Consider the following 13,450-nt stretch of genomic DNA (forward strand, 5'->3'; position numbering starts at 1 on the left):
TCAAACATCATCCAAAAAGACTCTCATTAATCTGTCAGGAGCCCCTGTGAGAGCAGCTCTGGGCAGACTGTCACGGCTCCCAGGCGCTGGAGGATTCATCGGTCCCCACTGGGCAGAGGAACAGTTTGGATACACACTCCACATGGGATGTGAGCCAGCAGCCAGCATCCTGCTGCCCTCCCTGCACACCCCAGCACACACAGACCCCCAAAACCCACCACGGAGCACGAGCCAAGAGCAGGGACCTGCCCACGCAGAGCCCACGGAGGCAACGGGGTAAAAAAAATACCTGAGAGGTTTCAACCTGCTCCCACCTGCCTGCTGTGCAAAACTGTGTTTACAATCTGGGGAGATTAGAGATCCTGGCGAGGGAAGGGGGGGCTGCAGCAGCCCCTGGGTGCCTGAGGGGAAGCACAGCTCCTCCCCAGCTGCAGCAGGTCCAACACTAGCACTCGGCAAGGCCACCACACTGTCCTTGGCCAACCTTTCCCGGGCTGCCAGTGCCTTGCAAGGTCCACTGCTGCTCTGTGCAGGGAGATTTCTTGTCCCCTGGGTGCCTCAGCCAGCTCAGTGCCTCCTGATGTCCTTTCTCTCCCTCTGTGCTTCGTACAAAGTATTAAACAGGGCAGCTGCATCCCAGAAGGACAGTGCTGGGAGATGTGAGGCAGAGGGCGAGGCAAACTGCGGGATCCAACCTTAGCAAGGGCCCAATCCAGGGGAAAACAGGTCCACCTTAGCAGCTCTCCCATCTAGTCCTCCTCTCCCACTTAAAACCACGAAACATGAAAGTGCACAAATTGATCCCCGGGAGAAAGCTCAGCCCTCGCTGCAAACGGAGAAGCAAACGCTCCCGGGAGATCAAAAGTGGTGTTCTAACAAGTGCTGCACCTCATCTCCCCCCCCCCTGCTTTGGAAGAGCTATGTTTAGCACCTCTCCTCTCCCCAGAGCACCCACCCCCACCCCAAGCAGCCTCAGCTGGTTTGGCTGGAGCAGGGGGAGGCAAATCCAGGCAGGGAAAGGCGGGCTGAGATAAGGGATAAGTGCACAGGGATGAGGCTCCACGAGCAACCCCCCAAGCTGTCGCCTTCGCTGCCTTAGGGTGTGAGCACCAGCAGGAAACAAGGAAGGGGGAGCCAAAAATGTGATGGAAGCACGGTCACTTCGCTGCTGGGCCCTCCCAGGGGGTTGGCTGGCTTCCCTGTGGAGGCATGGATGGCCCAGGATCCTGGAAGGGGAGCACCCTGCATCACTCCCACCCCCCCCCCCCCCCCCCCCCCCCCCCCCCCCCCCCCGCCCCGAGCAGGAGGTCGCTGTTCAGGCTGTGCCGCAGCGGGGCCTTAGAGGAGGAGTAGGCACCGTGTAATTAAAAGTGAGCAGCTGCTCACAAAATGAGCAGCCAGGTACAAAAATTTCACCTTGTGCAGAGAGAGAGGGAGAGGGAGAGAGAGGGAGTGATTTTTTTCTGTTCTCTGATGTGTGACAGACTCCCCGCCACGCTCCGACGCTCCCCATCCCTCCTCGCTCAGCACCGCCCCAGCCACCCACCAGCTGGCACAACCAGAGGGGCAGGAACCCCACCAACACTCAGGGCTGGAGCCAGGGAAGGCTTGGGATCTGCCTGAATCCCTGGGTAGGGGCTGCCCTAATGCCATGAGAGGTGTTGGGCATGGGGTGCAAACCCTTCCCTGCTCCCTGCACGCGTCGGGGAGAGCACGGGATGGGAAAAGCGTGGATACAAAAGGAAGAGAGCACAGGGGAGAGGGGGGGGTGTCAGCAAACATGGGGAGGGGCTGCAAAATGCACCTGTGGGCAGCCAGAAAAAAAAACAAAAAAAAAAAAAAAAAAAAAAAAAAAAAAAAAAAAAACAAAAAAACCAAAAAGCCAGATCTGCTGCACCTTCCCATTGCAGTAAGTGAGATCAGCCCCACCACAAAGCCAGCCCTGGGAACTCATTCATTGGCATCCAAGCTTTCTGTTGGCTTGTGGCACGAGAGAAACAGGCTGGGAGCAGCAGCCAAAGCCAGCAGGGTATTCCAGCACCCCAGCACACAAAGGGGATGAGATTGAAGAGCCTGGGCTTTATTTAAAAGTTCTATTTTCATGCCTCTTCCCGGGGCAGCCAAGCCCTCCCCTCCCCATCCCCGGTGAACAGGCACAGAGCTATCCAGAGCCACCTGGGCAAAAGTGAGACACCAAAGGCCCAAGGCTGACTCCTTGTATTTTCTCCCTGTATTTTCAGCACCAGGAGGAGGTCATGGACAGCACAAATGTGTCCTGAGGTGGGGGCCAGCCCCAGACCTCAGCACACATGGAAATATGGAATGGTCTGGGTGGGAAGGGATCTTAAAGCCCATCTCATTCCACCCCCTGCCACGGGCAGGAGCACCTTCCACTAGACCAGGCTGCTCCAAGCTGGCCTTGGACACTTCCAGGGGTTGGGAGGGCATGGCAGGCAAGGAGAGGGTGGCACCTTACAGGACTTGTGAGCCCAAGGCAATTCTTCCCACCGACAGCAGGAAAAGGGTGGCAGGAAGAGAAGGATAACAAGGATCTGACCCCGAGAGCCTGGCACCTCATCCTATGGATGCTCCCCTGAGCAGCCAGCCCAGCTCCCCCCAGGGCTCAGAGAGGGTTCATTGTTCTCCCAGCCCTCCCCAGAGCAAACAGGCACAGCAATCCTGCCTCCCAACCTCCGAGGGACGCTGCAAACAAACAGCAAACAGAGAGCGAAGCTCTCTGCCAGATCAAGGAGGAGGAACCCTCCAAATCCTCCCCCACCGCTTCCTTTCCCCCCTCAGGGGACACGAGAAGGCAGAGGCCACCCTGCCTGCCCCCCTGCCCACACCTGCCAGCCCCCTCCTCCTGCCCTGGGGGGGTGGCAGCTGAGCCAACATCCGCCCCCTCTCCCGCTCCCCACGCAGATGCTCCAGCAGCGAGGAGGGAGAGGAATTATCCAGCCTGGACGCCCCAGGCCAGTCCCTCAGCCTTCATGGAGCCCTGCATTTGAGTCAGCCAGGCCTTAAGATGCTCTATCCAGCCCAATAATCCCCAGCCCAGGCACTGGGAGATTTGGGAGAAAGCAGCGAGTTAACAGCGTTAATGGCCTTGTTTCCCAACGAAGCGGAGACCACTCTATAAATCAATGTGTGGCTGACGAGTTTCCTGCTGCAGGAATCGGAATTGGAAGAGAAGGAAAAGGTAAAGAGCACACAAATCAGAGAAGAAAACGTGGAATAACCCAAGTTGGAAGGGACCCACAGGGGATCGTGGAGTCCAACAGGGCACCCCAACAATCCCGCCACGTGTCTGAGGGTGTTCCCCAAACACTCCTTGAGCTCTGGCAGCCCTGGGGCCGTGGTCACTGCCCTGAGGAGCCTGTTCCAGTGCCTGGGGTGAAGAACCTAATCCTAATATCCAACCTGAACCTCCCCTGACACAGCTAATGCTAATCAGAGTCACCTCCCTGCTGGCTGGCAAAGTCTGTCACCTCCAGCACCACCGGAGCACCGGGGCAGCCACAGGGACTTGACAGAAGAGATGCCCCAGGTGTAGAAAGCCACTTCCTTCGCCCAAAAACTTGAGCTCTGACTCTGCCAGGACAGACAATGGTTCTGTCCAGCTTTGCAGCACCGTTAGGAAGGGGAAAGGACCACGGCAAACCTCCCAGCAGCAGTGTTTGCAGGCAGAACCCCCAAGCTGTGGATCCTCAGCTGGCACAGACCTGCTGGCTCACAGGGCAAGGAGGTGACCCCACTGCTCAGCAGGCTTGTCTGGCCCAGAAGACGAAGAGGTGACAATCAGGGAGCCCAGGAGAAGAAACCAAAGGGCTCTGCTGAGCTTGATGATGGCACTGTCGGTCCTGTGCTGGGCACAGCCCATCCCAGAGCACTTACTGCCTGCCTCACCCTCACCTGCTGCCTCTGCCACACCAACAGCTCCTGCCTGGGGAAATGGAGATGGTCCTACCCATCCCTCTCAGGTGCAGCTGGTTAAGGGGAGAAGGGCTCAGTGGCTCCCCAAAGAGCCCAGCCAGCCAGGCACAGCTCTTGCTAACACCCCCCCTCTGCTCAACAAACCATCCCTGAGGGATGGTCCTCAGCGAACCCCAGCCAGGTCCTGCCGTTTCACAAGCACAGCCCTGTCAAAGCCAGCGAACAACACACAGGACCGGAGCCACAGCCCCAACCCGGCCACGAACAGAGCACAGCCAGTCCCTCCAGCACGGCATAAGCCCCTTCACCCCAAGAGGGACCCTCCTCCCATGCCCCCCGTGCCCAAAAACACCTCCCAAAGCCCACACAGAGGCATTTACGCCCTGTGAGACTCGTAACGGAGGTGCCTCGTTTGGCAGCCTCCCAAGGGTGGTAGTTTTCCATCTCCTGTGGGGGGATCTTCTGGAGTATGTCATCTGGATGGGCTGGGCTGTTAATATTTTGGAGCCCTGAGCTAGGAGTTACACCTACGTGAGTTTTTATTTTGGCTTTAGATGTCTCCTCTGGTCCAATTATAGATTAATCACATTTTATCTCGCATCCGTTTCTCCCCCGCCTCCTTCCCCACCCCCACCAGAGAAAGGCAAGAAAAAGAAACAAACAGGTTATTAATTGGCTGCTGGGTTTTTGGTTTTTTTTTTTCCTGCTGGGTTCTTATCTCTGCACGTGAAGCTGGAGAGGCTGGGGAAGGTGGCTCAAGAGCCTGCCAGCAAAGGCAGGGCATTTTAAGCCTGGTTTTCTGAGAAAACAAAGCTCCTGTGATGACATTATCTTAGCCTGGGCTTGCCTGCCTGCATCCAGCAGCCTTTAAAGCCACGGACTGATAACAGCCTGGCCTCAAAAAAAAAAAAAAAGAAAAAAAAACCACAACAAAACAAGGTTCCTCCAGGTCTGTGTGAAATCAGAGGGGTTTAGGAAGCCCTGAGCAATAATGTGAGGTGCTGGTGAGAACAGTGCTGATGGATCCGCAGGGGAGAGGCAATCTACAAGCACGGATCACCGGTCCAGGGAAAATGCAAGTCCACCTGCTGTCCCACCTGCTCTGCCAGGGAGGGACCCTTTCCAGCCCTTCCCCACCTCCACCACAGCCAGCCAGGAAACCCTCTGTAGGAAAAGGGTTGCTGTGCTTCTGTGGAGCAACGAGGGACATCGCTGTGCCCTCCCCTCGTCCCAGAGGGATGATCCCACAGGTGTGGCACAGAGAGCAAGCCAGGCAGCTGCAAAAATAGATCAGTGGGTCAGGAGATGCTGCTCCCCCAGCAGCTGCAGGAGGCAGGAGATGCTCAACCTGCTCTCAAGTGCATCCCAACGCCAGGGCTGGGCTCCAGCAGTGAGTTGTACTCACCATCTCGCGGCGTCGGCGGCGTCTGAGTGAAGTAACTGTTGGGCTTGTCTGCAAAGAAACAAAAAACAGGGGGCTGTCAGCAGGTCCCTTGGGATGCTCCCTGCTCCTCCTCCTCCTCCTCCTCCCCCCAGACCTCTGTCCACAGCTTTTGGACCAGCATTTCACCCCTTCCACGTGCCCTTCACGAACGGGTCTGGCTCCCAGGAACACCCCGGGAGGTCTCGCAGCAGGAACGGGATCCAGGAGCTCCAGCTCTCCCACTGGTATCGATGGAGCATCTCTGGCGTGGGATCTGGGAGCAGCCCTCTGTGCCTGGCAGGGCTGGGGCTGGTCTCAGCCTGTCCTGTGATGCCAGCCCTGCTGTGCCTCTCCTCACACACACCTGGGCATGGACTGACCAGCTCAGGTGGGCTGAGCAGCTCTGGGGAGCTCTGCAGCCTCCAAAAAGCGGGGGAAAGGGGTAGCCTGGGGCAGCAGAAGGTGAACACTCCCATGGGCACCACTGGAGGTCCCAGGGGAAGGTGGCACAGCCTCGCCACCTGCCAGCCCTCTATGTCTGGGCAGGGGGGTGACAAAGATTCCGCTCAGATCTCCACAGACCCTCCCGCCCTGGGTGGGGAACACCCTAAACCCCGTGTCCAGCTGGGCTCTGCTCTCTCCTAGAGATGTGCCCAGGGCAGCAAAGGCAGGCTGTGGCACTGCTCTCACGCTCTGTCACCCGGGCCTTGCTCCTGCCAGTCTTTTTCCAATCATCCATGTGTTTTTACAGCTTTACACAGCTTTTCCCCAAACAACACTCCCCTCCAGGGGAAGCAGCGCATCCCAGAGCCAAGCTGGAGGATTTGCCTGCCCTCTAAAGGCTTTTTCTCACAGCAGGTGTTTGGCACTTTCCAGCATCAAGGAGGTCAAAGACACCGCTGCATTATGGAATACTCCTCCACAGGCTGTGCCTAGGGAAAAACCAGCACCTGTGCAAGGATGAGGTAACAGAGCACAGCAGCAAAACGTGGATGGATCCACGCCCAAATTGGGATCTACTCAGCCACAGCAGCGATCAGATTACCAATCCAACCTCAGGCAAAACTGCCCCATCTTGCCCCAAACCCTCTGTTGATTCCTCAGAGCAAGAGAGCAGGGAACCTGGGAGACACATTCCCACCTCTATATAGAGACAGGGCTCCCAGGTCCGGCTTGGAACGAGGGAGCAGCAGTCCTTGGCCAGGGCAGGATGCCCACCTTTGCCCCCCTCACCTCCCACCAGCCCTGCCAACAGATCCCCACCTCACACACGGGCTGGCTGCATCCCCCACGCTCAGACCTCAATCAGCACGTCAGGGCACGGCATTTTGGCGACGGGACAGGGCACACCGAGGGCGCTGGCACAGCTGAGAGCGCCGTGCAGGGTGGGAGCTGGGCTGGCCCACGCACGCCCTCCCTCCCTCCCAGCTCTGCTTCACCATTCTGGGCCAGCATCACGGCAGGGAAAAGTGGGGTAGAGCTGTGGAGCTGTCACCTCCCTGGATCCTCCCCGGGCGGCAGCGGGAGAGTGATGAGACCGCGCTGGGAGCCCCGGCTGACCCGAGCCCTGCCTGTCCCTCCCCGGCCTCCCACACACCCGGGGACACCTACAGTTATTGAGGAAGAGCAGCACGGCAAATCCCAGCGTGGAGGTGGCCAGGAGGATGAGGCAGATGTTGCAGGGGATCATGAAGTACCGCACCACCAAGGAGACCTTGTGCTGGTACAGCCGGTCCCGCTCCAGGGCCCCCGGCGCCATGGGGTACTGGCAGGCTGTCATGCTGGGCCACCACGCTCAGCCCACCGTCCATCCATCCACGAGAAACAGCAGCCACAAGGCTCACATGGATCCCTCTTCCCTCCCCTCCCCAGGCGTCTTCGGGAAAACCTAAGTTTTCCCACAGGTTCCCATCTCGGCTCACAGGAGGGCAGGGTGAGCTTGGGGGGGAAAGGGGGGGTGCACCTTCAGGGGCAGGAGTTTGTCCCCACAGCTGCCATATCCCAGAGGCACAGCTTGGGGTGAGGTCCGAGCCCGCTCCAGAGGGACGTGAACCGCTCCCGTGCTCGGCAAATCCCTCTGCCAGCCCGGAAGGTGTCAATCCACACCTGCCTGCAGAAAGCAAACAACAACCCCGGCGCTGAGAGAGCTCAAGTTCCACGGCCAAGCCCACCGGGACGGGGACGAGCTGCTGTTGCTGCCGCTGGTGTGGGAACGGCACCAAGAGGCGCTGGCTCCCGGGAGCAGGGCTGGGACAAGGTGTCAGCACGGGACCCCTCTCCTCAGGCTCGCAGCATCTGGAAAATCCATATCCTCACGGCAGGGATGGGAGGGGGTCTGACCACGCCGGCAGCCGCCCCTCAGCTCTCAGATCCTCGCTCCAGAAACACGGAGCTTCCCCCGCTGTCCGCGCTCTCCTCCGGGACAGGCGCTCCCACCTTCAGCAGCCTCCGACCCTCCGCAGGTCCTCGCGGCCAAAAAATTCCGGGAGCAGCAGCCCAAGATCCCGGGAGCAGATGCCCGAAAGGTGCCGCTCAGTTGTCCCACGCTCCGGCCGAAGGCAGACGCTCCCTTTCCCACGCCAGGGCTCCTCTCACAGCCGCGGCACATCCATCCCCGCTCCGCTGCGCTCCGCTCCTCCCGCCCAGCCGGCGCTCGGCGCTCCCTCGCCGTCCCTCCTCCGCCGGCTCCCCGGCACCTTCCCAACCCTCCGGCGAGCAGCGAGGGGCCACAGCCCTCCTCGGCCCCCTCGGCACGGGCACCCTCCCCGGAGGGGGCCGGCTCCGCGCCTCACGCCGCTGGGACATGCCAGCCCTTCCCGGAGAGATCCCGGCCCCGCGTGGAGCCCGGCATGGAGCGGCGCTGGGGGAGAGCGATGGGAGCTGCCTGGGCGGGCGGCTGGGTGAATGGGTGGGTGGGTGGGTGGGTGGGTGGATGAAGGGATGGATCCCCTAATCCCGGCGGTCTCCGCCCGCCCCACGCGCGGGGAAGGGGCCGCGCAGCATCGAGACAACGGAGCGGACCCGGAGCGCCCGCCCCGCGTCCCGGAGATTCCCCGCCCGTGTCCCCCCCCTCCTCGCTGCTCCCCTCCCTCCGCCCCTCGGCTCGACCCTGGCAAGGGGAAGGCGGGGGGGACACACCGAGCCCCTCCGAGCGCTCGGCGGCCAACAAAGGGGAGCGGGGGCGCAGGGGCGCGGCGCAGACAAAGAGCGGGAGGCGGCGGGGGTCGCGCTGCCCCCGCTCCCCCGGGACACACGCGTGGGCAGGGCGAGGGCGCGGCACTCCGCCCCGACGGGTCCCTCCCCTCCCCTCCTGGTTGCCCCCCTGCCGGGGTGAATCCCGGCGGGCAGAGGGTGGAAGGGTGGGAGGGTGGAAGGGGGCGAGCCCATCTCCCCGCCCCAGCCCGCCCGCCCACTCGAGATGCTGAGAGGCGGGGAAACCGCTCACGCCTTCCCTTCCTCCCACCACCCAGCATCGCCCACCCCGGAGAGACCCCCAGGGACAGCAGAGCTACGCCTGGTTGCCGTTTTTAGGACATGGGGTGTGGAGGGAGGGGTTCAGACGAACAGCCGGGGAGCAGGAGCAGGACTCAGCTGTGGGGACCTCCCTGGCACTGCCAGAGAGCACAGAGGGGAGAGAAGATGTGCCAGGACACAGATACATCCTGTGCCGCTCCCTACCTGCCTGCTCCTGTGCCCTCCTCCTGCTGCCCTTGGGCAGGATGCTGCCAGCAAGGCTGGCAAAGGTGCCACGGGGACAGCTGGGCTGAGAGCCAGAGGGAGGTCAGGGCTAAGAGCCTGCTGGAGTGAAGGTCCAACCACTGCCTGAGTGGCCCACTTGACCAGTCAGGGCTCCCAGGAGCTCCACTCCATCCCTGCTCTCCACTCAGGTGGATGCTCTGGCGAGACAGCATTCCTGGCAAAACACACAGTGCCCAGCAAGCCATTTCCCTGCCCTTGGCACCCCACATTTAGGGCACCGTGACCTGCCACCTCATTTCTAAGGCACCACAGTCCTTACTAAACAGGGCTGAGCTCTTCCCCACCATGGAGGGAGACAGCAGCTCCAGAGAGCACAAAAAAACCCAGAAAGAGGAAGGTCCTCCGGTCACAGAACCACCTGAACACAGCCTGAGCTGACTCAAACCAGCCTCTGGAATGGCAGGGCTGTGTAATCATCCAAGCCAGTGGACAGGAGGGCTCTTGTGGCCTCCCCTGTCCCTCAGATGCTGGGGAGGGGCTCTCTGTATCCAGCTGTGTCATGTGCAAGGCAAGGCAAGATCATCAACCCCCCCACACTGTGCTCAAAGGGCAGGATGAACACTGTGGAGACGTGGCAGCGGGCAACCCCACTGTGGTCAGACTGGGAAGCTCATTGCAGAGAAGCTGCTTCAAGTTCCTCCTGTCCCCACGTGGAGCAGGCAGCTGCCACAGCCAGCGAGGGAAGCACAGCTTCCTCCTGGCCACAGCAGCAGCCACCACACAGACCCAGGGCCTTCTCCTCTCCCACTGGGATGTCTGGGTGCTGTGGCTCCCTCCTCCAGGCAGCTACAGGCCTGCAGGGGCTGCCCAGCAGCATTCCTGCCTGCCCACTCCTCCAAAAAACCAACAACCTGAGACGGGGAGAGAACACCCCTTTGCCAGCTGCAGGTCCCACTCCCAGCCCCGCCTGCTCCCTCCTTCCCTCACCTTGGCAACTCGCCTGGAGCCCGAGGGACACAAAACACCAAAGAATCCACCCACCCTCCCCTCCCACGGGGAGATGTGGAGGAGGCTGGGTGGTCCTTCAGTGGGGCACCACCAGCCAGCAGGTCTGGGGGGGTTGGCACAGGCAGGGGCTGTGCCCCACAGCCACACCAGGAAGCCACGCTGCTCCTCTCCATGGGCTGGGAGCATCCCGGGTGTCCCAGCACTGCCAGAGCAACTTGCCAAGAGCAGAACAGGGAGGGAGAAAAGCAGAGAACAGAGGTGTGGGTGTTCAGGGAAATCCAAGTCACGTCCCGGGGATTGCTCCTCTTTAAACCTGCGTTGCTCCCTCCTCTCCCTGGGGACTCCAAAACACGATCCCAGCTTGCTGCATCCCAACCACCCAGCCAGGAGAGCCCACAGGAGCAGGGGGCTGATGGCCCTGTGTCCAAGGGGGAAGGCAGATGGTTGGGCACCCTGGGACACATCCCTCTCAGACACACACAGGCTGGGAAGAGCCCCTGAGAGCCCAAAGTGCTACTGAGAAGGCTCAGCAGGAAACACTCTGCCAGGCTGTCTCTGCCAAGCAGACCCCTGCTGGCAGCCACCTCAGGAGCCCCCTCAGGAGCACAGCCCTCTGCCAGGCAGAGGGTGGAGCCTCCAACACAGTATTTTTTTCCCCTGAAGCACAAACTCAAGTCCCTGTCACTGCTGCCCCATTTCTGGTTCCCTCCCCGGCCACCACAGCCCCACGGGAACTCCTGGAGCATCACATGAGAAGCATCACATAAGAGCTTCCCAAAAAAGAACCAAAAAATGAGCAGAATGCCCTGTTGTTCTCTTCCACTTGGTCACTGTGTGGCCACCTGGCCCGGTCCTGCATCCTTCCACTGTGTCCTGGGACCAAAGTCCTGCCCGATGCCTTCACCAGGGCACTGGCCCAGCAGCATCCCTTTTCCCTCCTGGCCTGCTCCACATCCTTCCCCTCCCCGGGTGGGGCTTCACAGCCAGGCAATCCCAGCACGTGCAATCCAAGGCCCAGGGCTTGGCTTTGAACAATTCCCCAGAGGGAAGCGAGGGCATTTGCATCTTCCCCGCGCATGTTTTCACATGCAAATCAGCCACCGCACAGTCCTCCCTTTCTTCCCAGGTCTGCCAGGGCTCTGTCCCCTCCAGCCATTTGGGGGCCACTTTTAGGGGCAGCCCTGCCTGGGATCTGAACAGCCTTTGTGTCCTGGGGGATGGCAGGTTCAAACTCCAGCATGGACAGACAGGCTCATCATCCCCTTGGGGAAGACAAACGCTTGTGCCTTTGCCCCTTGCGAGTCTTTTGGGTGACACTCAATGACCAGAAGAGCCGTTTGCACTGGGGAGACACCAGAGCAGTCCAGCTCCCATCATTCCCATCATCCCCATCTGATCCCCATTCCCATCTGATAACACTGCACATCTGCACCAACAGCCTTTCTCCCCTTCCTCCTCCTCCTGGCTGAGGCTGCAGGTGTCCAGAGGATGCTCATCCCCAGCAGGGTGCAAGAGGCAGAAAGCCACCACATCTGCCAGGAGAGAAGAGGGAGGGACAAGGGACAGCCGGCCAATTTACCACTCACACACAGCTGCTGTTCCCCTACCACTGGCAAGCAAAACATTCTGTTTGAGCTAATCCACGTTGCCCCCCTGCCCAGCTTCCCAAAAGAAAAGTGTTCAGTGCATTAAGGGCCCCGTGTGGTCACCAGGCAGTTCAAAGCTGGGGCTGTTAATGGGTTTATTTCTGATGTGGTGGCTGGTGCCAAAAACGGGGCCAGCAGGCAGGAGGGGTTGGGTGCAGCTGGCTGAGAGCAGCGGGGCAGGATGGTGGGTTCACCCTCTTGTTTCTGAAGCCCAGAGCTGGCAGGGCACAGCAGCAGGACCCTCACAACACTGCCCTGCATCCCTCACCTCACACTGAGGGGGAGGGGAGTCCAGGGCACCTCACTCTGCACCCTGTTCCTCGGGAAAAGGGACAACACCAGCAGCAGACACAGCTTCATTTTGCTTCACCTCCCCATTTCTGCCTCCCAGCTGCCACACAGCAGCCTGAAACACCCGAAACCAGAGCTACTTTGGGAGCTGACAGACTGACTGACTGACTGACAGCTGCCAGTCATCGCCGGGTGGGAGCCCCCCCAGCTCCTGCTGTTGCCAGGCTGATCCCCCCACCTGGCTCCCTTCTCGCTAATCCTGTTTGGCAGGGAGCTAATTGGGATTTATCTGACAGCACCCAGTGCCTGGAGAGAGCCATTTTGTGCTTCCTCGGGGAAGGGAGAAGAGGAGGAGGAGGAGGAGGAGGAGGAGGAGGAGGAGGAAGAGGGAGCCTGCAGAAGGCGCTTGCACGTTCTCCCATCCCCATCCCCTCCTGCAGTTTTACAGGCTAATTACCAGCATTACTGGAGAAAGGAGCGGGAGGGGGGGAAAGTGGGGATTTTAATTATTTCATTTAACACTTGGCAGGACCCAGCTTGACTCCCGCTGAGCAGCACTTGGAAATAAAGAGCTTTTAAAGGCTCTCAATGGGAGACGAGAGGGAGCGGGTGCGGGGATTCGGGGGGCTGGGGTGGCCTGGCGTGTGTGCTGGGAGGGAAAGGGCTGTTAATTCACACCATTCCCAATAAACAGACATGCCAGGGAGTGCTGGATAAGGGCTATCTCTTCTCAAGAGGCGGGGGAGGTTTCACCGCTTAATAACTTTGTCCTGAAACAAACCCTTCCTGGAGCATGCAGCACCTCCCAGACTGTCCTCAGGGGTGCCTGGGGATGGAATGGGCCACATGTGCCTGCCCAGGGGCTACAGGTCACCCTTTCCCAGCACAGCAGGCCCTTCTCCAAGCTGGGGGGGAGCTGCACACCACACAGCCTGTGCTCAAGCTGCATTGCCACTGCCAGGCAGCCCCTCTGTTAGCAGGTGTGTCCCCCTCCCCATGAGCACCCCAAAAAAACCCACCCTTGACCTGGGTCTAGCTCAGATACTTGGAATCTGGTGCTAAAAATGCCAAGGTTGTGGGTTCAATCCCTGTATGGGCCATTAATGACCCCTGTGGGGTCCCTTCAGAGCGTCCTGTGATCCTCTCTCCCACCCGGCTCCTCACATGCAATGATGTCTCTGATGATTATGATGCCTCCCAGGAGAACCTCGGCCCTCCTGGTGCTGCCAGGGCTCTGGGAAAGGTCCCCCAGGCTGGAGAGGGCACAGTGCTGGGCAAAAAGGCCCCCGAGAGTGTCCCCTGAGCTCTCCTGGTGCTGCCCCTGCAGCCCCAGCCCCGCGGCTGCACAGACCGGGATGCCTCGGGCTGCAGCCCCGGCTCCTCCCGCAGGCTCACACTGCCATCTGCCGCCCTTCCCAACCCATTCCCGCCGCAAAGGAACGCCAGCCGA

The 13,450-nt window shown here is 60.3% G+C and overlaps 1 protein-coding gene across 1 annotated transcript in view; it reads right to left on the reverse strand.

Moving 5' to 3' along the window:
* Window positions 1-5,338: 5,338 nt before the first annotated feature.
* AGRN (agrin) overlaps window positions 5,339-13,450 on the reverse strand; it is a gene marked incomplete at its 3' end in the record, with an annotated part of 51,264 nt that continues 43,152 nt past the window's right edge. Inside the window, exon 4 of the mRNA XM_027882573.1 lies at window positions 5,339-5,386. Coding sequence (XP_027738374.1) covers window positions 5,339-5,386 — 48 coding nt within the window. The remainder of the gene's footprint in view (window positions 5,387-13,450) is intronic.

The sequence above is a fragment of the Empidonax traillii genome, unplaced genomic scaffold, assembly GCF_003031625.1.
Source record: "Empidonax traillii isolate 1590-97213 ecotype Southwest subspecies unplaced genomic scaffold, ASM303162v1 scaffold106:size2091409, whole genome shotgun sequence".
NCBI classification, from domain to species: domain Eukaryota; kingdom Metazoa; phylum Chordata; class Aves; order Passeriformes; family Tyrannidae; genus Empidonax; species Empidonax traillii.